This window comes from Gambusia affinis, linkage group LG08 (genome assembly GCF_019740435.1).
Source record: "Gambusia affinis linkage group LG08, SWU_Gaff_1.0, whole genome shotgun sequence".
Taxonomy (NCBI): domain Eukaryota; kingdom Metazoa; phylum Chordata; class Actinopteri; order Cyprinodontiformes; family Poeciliidae; genus Gambusia; species Gambusia affinis.
Window position 1 is genome coordinate 5,397,133 of NC_057875.1, and position 17,646 is coordinate 5,414,778.

Genomic DNA, 17,646 nt, shown 5'->3' on the forward strand with positions numbered 1-17,646 from the left:
ACAGGGCCCATATTAATGCAGTGGTGGACCGGTTCCAGCCTTCTGAAGGACAGAGCATGTCTGCGTCTTCAATTTAAACACTTCTTGGCTCGGCTTGCAGAAAACACTTTTTGTATCAATCAAAGCATGATAAAACTGATTACTTTTTTAGTATAATGTGCAGGAAAGTGAAATGAGATTTTGCAAACACTTACCAAATCAGATGTCATGCATAAACTGTAGATAACCGTGTTTTCATCTCGGTTTTTTTACGTGCATTTTGAAGGATCGCTTTAAATAAGGTCGAAGGAAATGGGTTTAGCAATGGCTGGTACCAATCCAAATTGACTTAAAATGTATCTTGTTTTTCAAAACACAGACATAAATGTACAGAATTACAAATCTATTTGATAACTCTGCACCAGTAGAGCTCACTTAAATACACAAAGAGCTTCACAAGTTTATCAAATACATATTTAATTTGTTCAGACAGTGCAGTTAGGAGTAGAACAGCCAATGCAAAATAAACAGTAAATCAAAATTCTTATAAGACATTTTTCACCATAAATGAAAAACAATACAATAAAATTCTCACACCTAATGGCAACAGGACTAATTTGCATTTTCTTTTTAGGGACATTTCTTAAAATTCACTCAAAACTTGTGTTGCAATTGGATGGAAAGCAGGCTTATTAGTGAAGGAGTCACAGTTCTCTCATCAAAGTAGAGAAAACTGTGTTTCCATTACAAGTGTGTACAAAACTTTGTCGATATTCAGCTAATGTTAAGAAACACAATTAAAATCAAATGTGAATCGGTTTGTTCGCATGTCATTAAAACAAACATGCTGCGCCATCCTCCTCATACTACTTCCTGTCGTTTTCTTTGTCTTTTCAACATCCAGTTGTTGATCTTCACAAACCACTAGCGTAAAAATGTTTTATTGAAAAGTGTGGCTTTATCCGGAAATGCCATGTTTCTATTTTTGTAATTACAATTTGCACAATTTTACGGTCAATGGAAACACAGCTACTGACAGTTCAGTCTTGGAATATTTTCTGCAACACTAAAAGTGACCCACGTTTTGGTTAGACACCCACATGTACGATGAATTCCACCTATGAGACACAAGAAAGTCACTCTGGAAAGCAAGATGAAGACAACAGAGTCCAGTAATCATATCTGCTTGAATGCCTGCATGTATTTTTGAGAAGCATTTCCAGTCAGCTGGAGTGCAAAGAACTGACTTTGATAAGGTCAACTGCAGGGACTCCGATTGCCATACAGTTGTCCAGCTGTCATCAGCAGTTTTGCGGTTTCAACATGCATGCACACACAAGTCCTCAGACAAAAGCACAACCCGCACCCGACACAAGCTTGACAGTAAAAGTGTGAGTTGGCAGAGGGAAAAAGCCAGTAAATCCATTTATTGTGGTGGATTTCGTCTAAATGGCAGCTTTAATTTAGCAGAGCTGTCAAGTTGAATTGTTCTCTATAAAATTCTCAGTCTGAAAATTAGCTGAAACATTTCAGGAATTTAACCAAGCAGTTTTTGAGTGTTGTAAAGAGTCTTCAGTAATGGGTTCAATAAAAAAAGAGAAAGACGTTTAAGTTGGGTGGCGGTTCTCATCAATCCATGACATGTTGAGCCAGATGGACACAAAGTAATGAGGTCAGAGCCCCAAACGTCTAATATAAAGATGAACATTAAACTTTTACACTTCAGTTTTCTGAATAAATTATTAGTTTTGCATTCCACAATTCTGTAATTTAAGATAAAATTACAGAATTGAATAAGTGCTAATTTCGATACCATAAAAGTACACTGTAAAACATTTACAGGTGGTTTAACTTGAAAATGAAATTTAAGTCAAACAAGAAAATAGTTTTGGTTTTAACTCAGAAATTAAAGTTCATGAAGTTGATTTAACAACAAGAGACAAGTTGTCTAAACATTGTTTTTTAACTTCATTCATCTTGAATTGTGAGTTTTAACTTAATGCTGCAATTTAAACCAAATAATTATTTCACAATATGCAAGAAAAACAAACTGCCCTCACTGAGTTAAAGAGCCACATTTCTCTATTATTTTACTCACAATATCAAGTTAAAATAAATACTTATTTTACTTTAGAATAATTTAAATTCTTGTTTCAAACTGCAGGAACAAAATTTGTGATCTGATAGTCAGATCAATATAACGCACTTCCATCTCAGGAGACAAAAACATGCCGCTAAGCATTCTGGGAAATAGTTCCCACTCCTGTCTTTTTCCTATTTCAGTTTTTTTAAGTGTTAACCTAAAAACTCTGGTTTATTCAACTCTTGGAGGTTTGACTAAATTAATAAAAAGTTAACAACTTACTGCCGTAAGTTTATCTTTCACAAACTTACATTTAGGTTCAAAATCTAAAAGTGGATAAATTTATTTGATTTAAAGAGTAAACGATAGTAGACACAACTAAAAGCGGCTCAAATGTTTTATAGTGTTGCACATAGATCCAAAATTAACATAGAAATATTTGGATCAAAGCACATTAGGCCTGATCAACATCTAAATCCTGTTGAGAACCTGCGACAAGGATTGCAACAAGTTCACATAGCTTAGCCGACGCAGAGAGTGAGAAAAAAAGGTTTTTGAGTTCTTCTTTAACGGTTTTTCTAAATTATTTTTCCTCTAAATGAACTAAACTAATTACTAAACATCTGCAGGTTTCATTTAGTTAACGGAGTTGTTCTACCGCGGAAGCGCAGCTATGGACAACATATAAAGGAATCGTCCTTCTGCCCTCCAGCATCGTGTGCATGCGCAACATTTCCGGATATAAACACCAAGATGCAGGGAGGCCTAATGAGGAAAAGCAAACTTTAATGCAGTTGATGAGCCGCTCTCAGCCTTTCTGGTTTAGCACGGAGCCTAAATTCATTAACAAATAAGTTTATAACTTCCATGTCTGGAGCAGCAGCTGTAAAGTTACCAGCAAATCCACCCATCTGCACCACTTTCTCTCTGTTTTATTCTTTTCTTTGTGTGAATCTGACAGCAGACTTACAGAAAATTGACGCAGCCGGTGCCCGGCGGCGGAGCGATCCAGACGAAACTGAAGCTGGTGGAGGGCTGATGGCTGACATGAGAGGCCACAACACTGCAGACGAACTGGGTTCCAGCAAACTGGCGATCTGGTATCACACCTGGATCACAACAGAGAAGAAGAATAGAGATTAACGGAAAGAGCAACAAGGAGATTCATAGGAGATGAAGTTAACCGACTGTACAAACTAAATAAACCCCATGTATGAAATTTAAACACTTCGATAATATTTGGTTAGTTTTAAATACCCAATAAACCCCATTTCTTTGTATTTACTTTGCTTTTCCACCCATCAGTGATGATATTCAACTGATATTTTTCACCACACAAGTTTGTTTTTCATCTTTTTTTTTTTTTTTTTTTACATTCACTGTCTCTTCTCTTTGCTTCCACGCTCCATCTCTCCCTCTCTTTTCCTCAAAATGCATCTTTACACTTTCCAGTGAGGCGTCGCTCTGTAGCGCCGCTCTTATTAACGTGCATCCTGGTTTGGCTATAATTGCATAGTTGGAAGGACATCATGTCACACAATCTTTCCTTTTTATGGCAAAGGGCAAGACCAGGACACCAGCAAACGCATCAATCAATCTTCAGACATCCTGAACGGCTGAATAATTTACCGTCCCTAAACGAGACACCAAAGCTGTGCAGCAGCAGTCACATAAACAACTCAAGAATATATTTCTCAAACTGAAAAACTTTTTTTTTATTATTCAAATAGTCAGCATACTTCGGTCCTATGCAAACAACATAAGCTTATCTAGCAGCTTAGGGTTTCTGATGTAGAAAGAAACAGTACTTTGAAAAAGTTCTTAAACTTTTTTACATTTTCATCGTTGGTGCAGGTTATTAGGATCTCATGTGATACACAAACAAAGCAGAGCCTTTAAGTATACGGAAAAAAACATTTTTAAAAAACATTTCTTTAAATAAAATCCTGAAAAGTGTGACATGTTGCTGTGGGGCAATGCTCTGCAGGGAAACATTTCATTGCAATTATAGCCGCACGTCTCTCGCCTCTTTGTGGATGTTGCTAACAGCTTTGCACAAATTGTTCTTTTTAGCAGCAAAGTTCAAGTTCGGTCAGGTTGGATGTTGGAACAAGACATTTTGATTTGCAATATTTCCTTATTGTGAGACAAAACTAGCACTTCTTCATCAATATTATTGACTTAAAACAAGCTCCTTTATTGTACTGAAAGGTTTTTAGTTTTTTCTTATTTCAATACTAAGATATTTTCACTAGAAACTAGACAAAAGACCTTGTGAGATTTTGTGTTTTTGCAGTGTGCAGCTAAAGATGTTACTCTGCAGTATAGCAATTATTTGCTACTTTGCTTTATTCACATAAAACTCTATAAAACCAAATCAAATTTAAGGGGTTTAACATGATAAGTGCAAAGGGTGTCAATAATTTTGCAAGGCCTTTGTACGCTGAAAGCTGCAGAACTTTGTCTTCTTAATAAAATCTCACTTCACTGAAAATGTAATCAGTTGTGATTAATACCACCAAAGCTTTAATATCCTTAGAATCAATGTGCAGATCAATATGCACTGATGGTGTGAGTGTGTGTCTGAAAACTAATTTTCTGAAGCAGAAATATTTACAGCCCCTTTTGGCAGGAATAAAACTGACCTCTCGGTTGAGCATTTATAAACACTCCTAATGTTAGCAGTGTGTTAGTGTGTGAATATGTGCTTGTTAATTCCATTGCTTTAAATCTCGTGCTTGTGCTTGTGTGCCATGACACAAACAGACCTGGATATCATTGCTGTTGGCAAACAAACATGTTTGTACGTTGCGCACCATGTATTAATTACGATTTCTATTGAATTTTCAACTGCAAGTCAAAATGAAAAATTAGCGACACAATAACATTTATAACCTTTTAACAGGACATGTGTAGATGCAGTGTGTGGTCCTAATGTGTCAGATTTATGAGGTAGAGAGCAAAAGCTGCCTTTAACCATGCTAACGAGGTGGTGGAGTGTAATGACAGAATCAGATGTAATCACCCACTAATAGTGCGGCTGTTCTCCATTCACCTTGCCTTCAACCTCTCGGCTTAATGGTTGCAATTTATCGTAGGCATAACCCAACACATAAACATTCAAACAAGGGTTAAAGGATCTTTATTAGAGTGAAGTCAGCCTTGGAAGCTGAACTGGAAGTGCTGAATTTTCCACATATGCAGTACAGACAATCCAAGACCTAATAAATGAATTATACAGAAACGCAGGTCAAAACCTGCCATGTCACCTGTGTGAGATACTTGCATCATCTGACTGAAGCATCCCTAAAAGAGAAGTTTTACATTTAAGGTGTTTTACAACATTGGAATGTACTGAACTGCAAAAACACCAAATCTTAACAGATATTTTTTGGCTAGTTTCTACCGCTTATGTCTCGGTACAATTTAAATAAAACTGACTTGCATGGAACTTTTCAGCAATAGCTGCATTTTCATTGACTGTGTGATTGCTCAAATTGGAATTGGAAAAATAAATTTGCTTGACAGAAACACGCCAATTTCTCTAAAACTCACATTTATGATTAAATGTTTTTGCTAAAAGTTTTTTAGCTTTATCAAAATTAGTATATTTCACAAAATTGCCATGGAAACAATTTTTTTGGACAACACGAGTCAAGTGATGAAAAATCGGGTATAACTACTGATGGAAACGACAGAAGACAACAGGAAGTGGGGTGCACCAATTGCAGTTTTCTGGCCGATTGCCGATTACCAATCTTTTAAAAAGCTTATCCTGCGGATTCCGATTTTGGCCGATACCAAGTTTTTGGTCTGAAATGTTGCTCAAAATAGCAAGAAGGTTGTTGAGTTGACAACAGTGAGGCAACTATTGTTAATTGTAAACGCGTTGACATAACTTGGTGGGTCGGTCTGTCAATCAAACCTTTCTTATAGGAGAGATAGAGAGAGAGAGCACAGTGATGGATTCTTAGACCTTTGCCAAGCTAGATAAGATCGGTGGATAAGATCGGCTTCACATGTAAAAATCTGCCGATCACCAATCTCCCAAAATTAAGGGAATTGGCACAGAGAAATCGGCCGGCCAATAAATTGGTGCACCCCTAACAGGAAGTGGAAGAGAATTATGGCACGGCATGTTTTTTAAATGACATATCACATGAACAAACTTATTCACATTTGATTGTTTGGGGTTTTTTCATTAGCGGAATATCAACACAGTTTTGCACACATTTGTAATGGAAACACAGCTAATGTTTTGTTATCTGCAAATGGCCAACTGTTGTAATACAGATCAGAGAACGTAAGTACACTGCAAAAACACAAAATCTTATTAAATATTTTTGGTGTAGTTTCTTGTGCAAATGTCTTAGTTTTATCTTATTTCAAGGTAAACTTGGACAATTTTCAACAAGAACAAGAGCTTAGTTTAAGTCATTAATTCCTTAACATTGATTAAGTACTACATCTACTGGCAAATTATGTACCTTTATCATGGGAAAAAATGTTTTGTGATAAGTGAAATAATCTGTTTGTGGAACAAGTAATTTTTCACCAATATTAAGGATTATTGACTTAAAACAAGCTCCTATATTTTGCTTAAAGTTTACTTGTCAGTTATTTTTGTCTTATTTCAGGTAAACTAAAATATTTGCACTTGAAACTAGACCAAAATTACTTGGCAATATTTTATTTTTTACAGTATATCGAGTGATTAAAAAGCACCAATGTGGCTGTTGAGTCAATGAAAGGAGATGGAAATTATTACACTTTTGAAAAAAATTATGAAAATGCAAAAGGAAAAACATAAAACAGAGAGCAAAATGCACATTTCAGAAGTTCTTCAGAGAAGTAAGCTAAAGGTCTGGTTTCGGGGAAGCAGGGAGCGATTAGGCAGAGGTGAAGATGAAAAGGCAGCATGATGCACTTCAGGACACAGCAGCACTGGGACTTGACTCTGCTCATCGAATTTCTATTCCCACATGAAAAATATACCAAGACATAAAAATGCAAATAACAGTCCCTCTCTCCTTTCATGTTTGAGAGCAGAGAGTTTAGAAGAAGAGCAGGAAGAAATCCAAATTATTCAGCGTGATCCAAATCCCAACTGTCCAGAGGAGCAACAAGGTTTAGTGAACTTGGACTGGAGAAAAACCTCCAACATTCCTGGTGCTGTCCAGAGAATAAGCAGAGAAATGCATAAGCTGTTTTGCAACTGTAAAATAAAATCTGTTGCAAAACCCTCTACATGCATATCAGCACCTGGGTTGCATCAGCTGGAAACATTTCACTCCTTGTTTAAGTTTTCTTAGAATTTAACATTCTCAGCAGCTGAGTTGCTTTTTTTTTTTTTTTTACTTCCTCTTGATTTATCCTTTGTCAATGTTGTGTCAACTTGGTCAAAATCTATTAGTGATTTAGTCAAACAGAAGAAAACTAGATGCATTTTCGCTTTGAAAGCAGTTCCAAACATTAAAATTACATGAATTTGATTGATTTTGTTGATACACAAAGATGGTCGAAGGCACAAAACTGGAGAATCTTTGATCTTATTAAGCAGATTTTACAGCCGTTGTTCGCAGTCCACCAACATCTTATAACTCGGGAAAAGTTTGCTTTCCAGTTTAAAGAAAAGCATAAAGAAAACAAAATACTTTTTTGTGCAGAGCATGTTGTTCTGAACAGAAATCCTAATTTGCCGAAAGTTTTCCATATAAAGTCCTGCAAGTCCAGTGGGAAGAAATCAGATGCAAAATCCAGTCCTTCCACTTTCACACAAAGGCTAAAGTAGTTCTTCATTAGACCCACAGCGACTTTTGCAAATTGTTCTGTGAACCCAATAATCTGTAGGTTAAACATCTTCCTCTGACTTTTCATTCTCATCGAAAAAGTCGCAACATCTTCAGATTACCCAGCGGCTGTGCCAGTTACTCAGCAGGTTGTTACTAGGTAACCAAAGAGTGCGTGAGTTGCTAGGTTACCAAAGAGTGCGTGAGTTAGTTGATTCCAACAACCTTTTAGCTAGCTGTGAGAGGTTGTGCGGCTAAAGCCTTTCTTCTGCCTACATCCCCCAGAATCTGGATCAGATTTCAGTAAAATTATTGGATATTCCATCAGACATATTATGTATTGACATTAAGAACATGTCTATCACAATATATATATTATTTATTTTTTTGTCCAGACCTAGTAGAAGTCTATTTTTCAGAAATTTCTGGGTAGTGGGAAGTTTTCTCTGCTGTTATTAAAAAACAGATTTTTTGTTTCTGAAAATTTTAATTATCAGAAAGCAAGAACTAATCAGTATTCTGGATACCAAAACATTAAACAAAGACACTTAGGCTACAACCTACTCTGAGGGAGAGGGAATAGTCTGCTTTTACTTAATCAGATTAGACATTTGTAGCTTGAATCGTGTGTCCAACCGTCTCCTAATGAATTGTCCACAGTAAAGGCTGCTGCTGTAGAGCATCTAGCGTCAGTCAAATACGCAAATGCAAATGCAAACACAAACACGTTCACACATGTAAACGCATGCAAATCTTTCACATGCAGATTGGGCACTTATGAGCTGTCAGCAGTGATTAATGACAGGGGAAGATGACCTGCTAACTCCCACAATATAGCTCGGCCAAGCTTGTTTTATTAATATGAACCCCCAGCATCCACACACACACACACACACACACACACGCACACACACGCATGCTCACAAACAAACTCAGTCAAAGACATAGGAAATGGGTGTGTTAGCATATTAAATGTCCAACAGTGGATGTAGGAGTATCATTCTGACATAAATCTTTGAAGCTAATTATGTGAATGTTTTTAAAGTTCCCATAAAAGTGGAGGAGGAAATTGACTTCCCTTTGTTCATGTATATTCAGTCTGGCTATTTATCTATAAAAACTAGGTTTTGTTTGGTCTGTTATTTTTATGCATAACTAAAAATGTTAAGAACTGATGTCAAAACAACTCATTTTTATTCGTGTTGGATGTTTTAATGCAAACGTCACAAAGTTGTGTAGTACAAAAAAAACAACACTGCAAAAACACAATCTTACCAAATATTTTTACTGTAGTCTCTGGGGCAAATATCGCAGTACAAATTAAATAAGACAAAACTAACTTTTTAGGGAGATATAGGAGCTTGTTTTTAAGTAAATAATTTGTTAATATTGATGAAAAAGTGCCAGTTCAACTGGCATATTATTTTACTTATGGGTTAAATGTCTTATAATACAAGCGAAAAAACTGTCAGTAGAAAAAGTAGTTTTTCATCAACATTAAATTAAATTAAGCTCCTATTGTTGCTGAAAAGTTACAGATTACAACAAGATTAAGATTTGCTTGACTCGAGTTGAAGTGCAGGTTATGTATATATACATAATATACAATATGCATATACATACATAAAGAAGATAAAGAAATAAATAGTAAAAATGAGAAATAAATAGACATCAGAAGATGGTCGCAGAGTATACAGAATTTACATTTTTAACAAAGTGGTGTCAAGAGCAGAAGTTCTTAAACTAAAAATACTTGGTACATTTTTTGTGTTTTTGCAGCGAAAGAGAAATTGAAGCCTTAAAATGTGTGCTTTTTAAAAAAATATCTTAAAATTTTATTTGCAGTCTAATAGACTTTGTGGAGAAAAGCTCTAAAACAAGTCAAATACATGGAGCGAGAAATTTCCTCGGTGCAGCAGATGGGCACTTGGTGGCTCAACCTGGCAGCAGCTGATCACTGTAGGACCAGCATGCTCTGACTGGCAATACAGCGAACATTTCTGCTTTATGGTGTGAGGATTCAAAGGGCAACTTATTTAAACTTACGAGCACAGTTACCAAATCCATGCACACCATTTGGCATCTGGTGAGCAGCAAATGGCTGCTTTATTTTCCTCTGAATCCATAAAATGTCCTTTAACTTTGTCTGGCTTGAGGGGCAATGGGAAGCCACCAGTCTGAGAGAACCATCTGTGTTTGGCTGGACTATATCAATGCCTGCTAAATGGTTTTAAAAATGCTTTCAAGATCATTGTAAAATATATCTTTATTGACAGAGCTCGATGTGAAAGGAAATCACATGATAAAATCAATGTATACTTCGAGATAAGAAGAGTCTGGATGTTTGTTCCTTCCTTTAAGCTAAAAGTAAATTAGTGAACTTATCTGGGTTTACTTTACAGAATTAATTGACAATGTTATACAAGCTTAATGAAATTGCAACATTCCTGCAGAATAACACTGATAATACTGTAAACACACGGCCTGATATGCTAACACAAACACAGAAAGGAGAACAATAAGCACAACGCTACCAAGGCAGATTACTTGGAGCGAAGACCCACAATGCAGTTAGCCACTTATATTGGATTCAACAGAGAAAAGTGTAGATTATTTAAAAAAGACGAGGGTCAAAAGAAATACATTGCAAAAACACAAAATGTTACCAAGTAATTTTGAATTTTGACAAAACTAACTTGCAAGTAACTGTTAAGCAAGATTTAGGAGCTTGTTCCTCTTTATTGATTAAACTGTGCTGGCCCCACTGGTAGAATATTTTTCTTATATAAAGACATTTTTCCAATATCATAAGTGAAATAATCTGTCAGCAGAACTAGTACTTTATCATCAACTTTAAGAAATGATTGACTGAAAACAAGCTTCTACATCTTGTTTAGAAATTACTTGTAAGTTAGTTTAGCCTTATTTCAAATGTACTAAGATATTTGCACTGGAAACTAGACCAAAAATACTTTGTCAGATTTTACTTTTTGCAGTGCTACCTCACTTTGCAATATGCAAGTATTTTGGTTCACTTGAAATAAGATAAAACTAACATACAAGTAGCTTTTCAGCAAAATATAGAGGCTTGTTTTAAGTGAATAATTCCGTAATATTGCTGAAAACCTGTTCTACCCAGGGATTATTTCACTTATAACATGGGAAACATATTTTGTTACATGTGAAATAATCTGCCAGTGGAACTAGAACTTTATCATCAATATTAATTGACTTGTTTTACGTTTTATTGACGTAAAACAAGTCAATATTTTGCTTAAAATTACTTATAAGTTAGCACACTTGAAATAAGACAAAACTAAGATACAGTACAGACCAAAAGTTTGGACACAACTGTGTGTCCAAACTTTTGGTCTGTACTGTATTTTGAGTAGAAACTAAACTAAAATATTTGGTAAGAATTTGTATTTTTGCATTGTAAAATGGTTGAAATTCCTCTTTCCTCCAGGATCTTGAGTTTAAGCTGCGTATGTTGTCTCACACTGGCAGATAATAGCCGAATAACCAGATCCATTCCATAATTTTCCAGTTCAGACCTAAAAAGTACAACACCCTAAATAATTTGGAACAGCCTAATATAGGGTCATATTCCATGCAGCAGCTCTTAATACCTGTCATAAACTAACTGGAGCATTAACATGTGGTATTAAAAGCCAGTGAATATATGGGAATCTGTCAAGGCGAGAATAATGGCTCTGTCAACATGTTTCAAGAGAAGGCCACACAATGGGGACATAAATGATACATCACAACAGTACTGACAGCCTGAGCAGGGACCCCCGTACGCTTTGTGCTTGCTGAATGATCCCATGCAATGTGTGTTGCTGCGCGCCTCACATTGCGTCGCATTCACTCCTTCCTTCCACCGCCGTCTGCAGCTGGTCAGCCGGACGACTGTGGGAGCTCGCAGCGCATGACAACCCTGATCTGAGCCGCCATTGGCAAAAAAAAGGGGATCCATCTCAGGAATTGCCAATCACGCTACCATGGAGACGGGTTGGAAACTTTGCGTTGATGGCAGGGGTCTGGCAACGCGCTGCCAGGAGGAAGCTGTGTGTTAATATGGGTGGCAAAAGATGCCAGTGGTCTGAGAGAAATGGAGTGAGAAACTATGTGGGAAAATGAAAGGATGTTTGCCACATGAATGGATTAAAGAACTGGCATTAAACGATCTTGTAATGTTTAATGGATGGTGCTTTAAATTCAAGTGCACTGGCACTTTGGAGAATTTCTATTAAACTGAGGGACCTTTGATATGGTATTACCCCAGAGTTTAAAAATAATGAGTTGCCGGGCGTGCTGTGGTGGCGTAGGGGATAGCGCGACCCACATTTAGAGACCTTGAGTCCTCGACATGGCCGTCGCGGGTTCGATTCCTGGACCCGGCGACATTTGCCACATGTCTTCCCTCCTCTCTTTCCCCATTTCCTGTCAGCCTACTGTCATATAAGGGACACTAGAGCCCACAAAAGACCCCCTGGAGGGGAATTCATAAATAAATAATAAAAAATAAAATAATGAGTTGCCCATCACGGTTAACCAATCTTCAAAATGAAAAAGACAACAAAACAAGCCATTCGAGGAAGGACTATGTGTTTTGATCTTCATAAGTTATTAAAGTGATACAAGTGAAGAGAAAAAATAGCAATAAACCAGAAGTCTGCCAACTTCATAAACCATAGAGCCGTTTTTGTCCCAAGTCCTGCTAAATAAAACTAGTTTAGACCCACAAAAGCTACTTAACCTTTCGCAATGGGACAACCTGAAACTTTTTAATGCAACTTTACTATTGATCCTGTACAACTACATCCCTTAATTAGGGTGACCAAACGTCCGTATCAAATTACTGACTTTGCCTGAATTCGCACCAGATGATTTAAGTCACTATATCACAAACAGCGTTTCCCCTTAAACCGGAGTAACCTTAAAAACGTACAAAAAACGAGATGCTAACCAGTTTTTTCTGTACATGCTAGGCTACATGACGGTGCGACATTGTCTCCATGGTTACCAGTGATCAGACGGCTACCTTCTCCATAATGCAATAATTAATATCTTTCTAGTCATATTTACTCATAACATAAATGAACGTTAATCTTCTAACCTTGTAAAAAGTGTTCGCTGCAAATCCGCAGTTACACCGAGGGCTGACAGTCATTATGATTGATGGCTGTTATCCATCACCGCCGTAACTTTCCTCATTAAAAGTTATAAAATAAAATGACAAGTTTGGTTTGCATCCTTGTCTGTTTGTGCAGCTGACTGCGCAGCATCCTGTGCCCATTTTGACTGCGAAATCAACTAAATAAAAGTGGTATTAGGCTACCAGATGAGCAGGTTGTTTTGACGTCCGTCATGGCGGAGCGGGCTGCGGTTCGAAGACAGTGACGTCACGTGGAAAGAGTCATATTGGAAATACGGTAATTTTAGCAGAACCACCATTTTCTTTATTTTTTTGTTGGTTTTAAAACTAAGACAAAATTGTTTACAAAAAGAATATTGATACATTGTCTTTTGATATTTATAGAAAATAATTTAAACAAAGAAACCACTGAATTTTCAATGTAATGACTAGACAAACAGAAATATTAGTCATACTAAGGCCATTCTGTTGTGAAAATATAATGCAGCATTTACAGGTTTGCAAAAGCAAACTACTAAAATCTGCATTTCTATGTATATTAATTTTTTAAAACATTTTATTGGTTCGGCACTTTGTTAGCCAAATTATTAAGAGCCATTTTGGAAACTCCAAAGAACGACTTGCAGCTCTGGAGCCACAAGTTGAAGACTTCCTTCTGCAAACCTCACACCAAACAAAATCCAGGAAATCATCTAAATTATAGGGGGTGAATAAAATACAGTGCAGTCCTACATACAACAGCAAAGATGATATGCATAAAGGTGACAGAAAACTTGTTCAAGAGTTTTTCTGTTCAGGATAAATTTTTCTATCTGATTTTTGTGTGCTTTGGTTACTAATGTTGCCATGGGCAACTGCCCATATGGTCCATATCAAAAACTGCATCTGTGCCAAAGCACACCTTTTAGATTTAAACCACATTTTTGAAAGGAATGCCAGGAGAAAGTTGTTCTCATACTACAAAAACACAAAGTTACCATGTATTTTTGTTTAGTTTCTAGTGCAAATATCTAGTAGCTTTACAGCAAGATATGGGAGTTTGTTTTAAGTCAATAATTTCTTAATATTGGTTTAAAAATATGAGTTCCACTTTCAGGTCATTTCACGTATAACGTAAAACATGTAAAATAATCTGACAGTGGAACTGGTACTTTTTACATAAATATTAAGGAGTTATTAATTTTTTTCTCCTCCCCTCCAGGGGTTTTTTGTGGGCTCTAGTGACCCTTATTTGAAAGTAGGTTGACAGGAAAAGGGGAAAGACATGCGATACAGGTCTGGGAATCGTACCTGCGACGAGAACTCAAGGCCTCCAAATGTGGGTCAGGCTATCTCCTACGCCACCGGAGCACGCCCAGGAAGTATTGATTTTAAACAAGCTCATATATGTTGCTGAAAAGTTAATTGTAAGTTAGTTTTGTCTTAATTCAAGTGTGCTAAGGTATTTGCACTAGAAACTAAGTAAAAATTTATGTTTTTACAGTGCAGATCTACCATCAGAGGGGTGTATATATATATATATATATATATGTATATATATATATATATATATACATATATATATATATATATATATGTATATATATATATATATATATATATATATATATAGATATATATATTTATATATATATATATATATATATATATATATATATATATATATATATATATATATATACACACATACAGATTGATTATTGTGATTATTGGACATTGATGCAATACTTATGCAACCATTAAGAATAGTTTTATTCAGATGAAATTAAGATTAAAACAATTCGGGGCGCGCTGTGGTGGTGCAGGGGGTTAGCACACCCCACGCTTGGAGGCCCTAGTCCTCGACGCGGACGTCGCGGATTCGACTCCCGGTCCCGGCGACCTTTGCCGCATGTCTTCCCCTCTCTCCTTGCCCTCTTTCCTGTTTGCCCACTGTAACAAAAAATACGAGCCACTAGCGCCGCACAAATAAAGAAAAAAAAAAAAAAAGATTAAAACAATTGGCAACAATCACTCCAGATGGTTCTCATGAAGAAAAATGATTGGAAAAACATTGGAAAACATTGCACATGCATATACATACCCAAAATTTTAATTTTTATGCCGTTTTGAAGAAACAGATGCAAATATGCATAAAAGTGAAAGATGTTTATATTCATCCTAAGTTTGACTATAAGTGACGCATAACTTATCGTCAAAAACAACAACAAATCCTCAGCTGAAATTTTAATTGTACTTTTAGGCATTGATAAAACTAGAAATAGGCAAGAGATCAAGCAGAACGTTTATTATATAAATGCTGAAGGTGAAGCATTGCTGAAAGGAGTGATTGCAGAAACATTTCTAAAACTGCTGAGTGAGGCCCGGGAGAAGGGCCCTCTGGAGGACGGCCAGCTTCGTGCCTGAAGACAAGCTGACGAAATTGGGCGGCAAAGTCAAAAAACAAATCTTCCCCATCCCTGACATCCTCCGGTTATTCTTGAGCAAGAGTTTCTTCCTCTCGTTCTCCATCCATACATCAATCTGAGAGCGAGGCCCGTGAGCAGCTGCGTCCTGTGGGTGTGTGTCATTGTGGCTTGGCAGCCGCGCAGCCACAGCTTTACCGGCAGGCGCCTTGGCTAATTTGATTTTTAATTCAACAGGACTCCTCAGCTAATAGTTTGAGTTTCACATTAATTAATCTGATATGACTTGTGCTAATTTCTTCCACCCGCTACCCTGCTCTCCACCCATCGATGCAGCAAACAAACAAACTGCGTATGAAAGACAGAGACCTGGGGCGACAGGTGAGGAGTCAGTGGAAAGCCCTGGGAAAGCGTCGTACAATGGCTGTGAAGGGTGTGTACACCCATTGTGTCCTTTTCTGGATGTGTTTATGACGGGGGTTGGAGTTGCGCCTGGTCTGACCGAGAGGCGCTGGGAGGCAGCGGAATAATCACGGCGACAGACCGGCTCTCATAAGGAGGGAAAGACAAGGAGAAGGTCAGAAACTTTCCTCTGCCAGAATATGGGTCAGAGTGGGTCAGGGTGAGTTTTGAGAAACTCTCCACGGGAAATAAAACATGAAAAGATGATAGTTCCATTCAGAGAGGGATTTATTTAAACTGTTTTTTGTTTATTTGATCATTTTTAGTCATCTCTTTCTCTAAGGACTATTGCTTACAACCAATAAAGTTAAAAAGTCTGTTTTTTAGAAAACCAACATTACAAAATAATGAAAAATATGTTTAAATGTGACCTTTTATGCTGCGTTGAACAGGTTAAAATCAGTCTATGGGTTACACAAAACATGGTCTTTAAATTTTTTGCACAAACTCATTCATAGATATGGTTATGCATATTTTAAGGTGCAATCAGAATGAGCTGTTTTAGAGTCTTGTTACTTTAAATCCCAATGAGCTGCTGTTGACAACTCCCATCACCTCTACGTTTACACTCACGTAAAAATGGCTCCAGAACATACATAATTACACTACTCTGCATCTTTGAAAAGCAGAAGTGGAGCTTCCTGCACAACCAACAAGAAACCAGCAGGTGGTTTCTGGACAGTGAGTCAACATCATAACACTTGTCTTTTCCAGCAGCCATTGTACAGCGCATACAGCGGGAAAACCAGCTGACCAAATGTTCTGGAAGCTCAGGGTGGGTTGCTAGGTAACATGACAGTGCTCTTCAAATGCTACTTGCCAACTGGGAATATTTTGAAACTGTTCATTTCAAAAATCAACTTATTGCTAAAAATATTATTTTTTTTTTAAACAGCTGGGTGCTTAGCTGTTTTTGGAAGCATCAGAGACCCAAACGGAAGCATAAAAATGTCCAAAAGGTTTGGAGGTAAGAAACAGTTTGATGAAAAAAAGTTTCATTCCCTTAAGGGAAAATATGAATCAACAAAAGATCAATAAAAAAATAAAACAGGAAGTTGCTTCAATAACTCAACAGTCTTTCTTTCTTATTAGCCAAGATAGATGAACAACTTTATCTCACTTTTTTCTTCCACACAACTTTCATGTTTATGTGGCCTACCTTCAATGTGTCCTTGTCAATGACATTTCTTCTTCATTGATATAATGTGATATTCTGATATTTACTGATTAACTGAATTTCATAATTACTACTACTTAATAATCGAAATGACCAAAAATCTATTAATTTCTATGCACTTGTCTTGGTACTAAATAGTAAATCAGATTCATCACAGAAACTTTTAGAAAAAGGTACAATCAGGGACATAAGGGGAGAAATCCTCCTGCGAACAAAATCACGGAGCACTTAAACTGTTTAAAAGTGGGTAGCCTTAAGAGAGCAGCTCAGTTGGCAAGCACAAATTTGTAAAATTACACGTACGGCTTGCCTCAGGAACCCACACACTTGCAAGCTGCCTGTGGAAGCACAGAATTTAAAAAGTTTTACATCACCAAACAACAAAGATCCATTTCAAAGTCAGCTTCCCTCAGTGTTGAAATGATGCAAACCCACTGGTGTTCACAGAAATGTGTCGAAACGGGCAGCGTTTTCAGTCGATGCTCTCCCCGTCTTTCTTCCATCCATATTTCTCTCCCGTTCTTTTTGACATATAACCAGCCTCTCCGCACGGTTAGAAAATAACTTAGCTCTGCTCGAAAGAGACCACA

General features: G+C 36.9%; 1 protein-coding gene across 7 annotated transcripts in view; it reads right to left on the minus strand.

The window, feature by feature from the left end:
- The window catches only part of reln (reelin), a 156,547-nt gene that overhangs the window by 96,743 nt on the left and 42,158 nt on the right, over positions 1-17,646 (minus strand). For all 7 annotated transcript variants that reach the window (XM_044125997.1, XM_044125996.1, XM_044125992.1 and 4 more), the window contains exon 3: positions 3,033-3,171. In XM_044125997.1, coding sequence (XP_043981932.1) covers positions 3,033-3,171 — 139 coding nt within the window. The remainder of the gene's footprint in view (positions 1-3,032; positions 3,172-17,646) is intronic.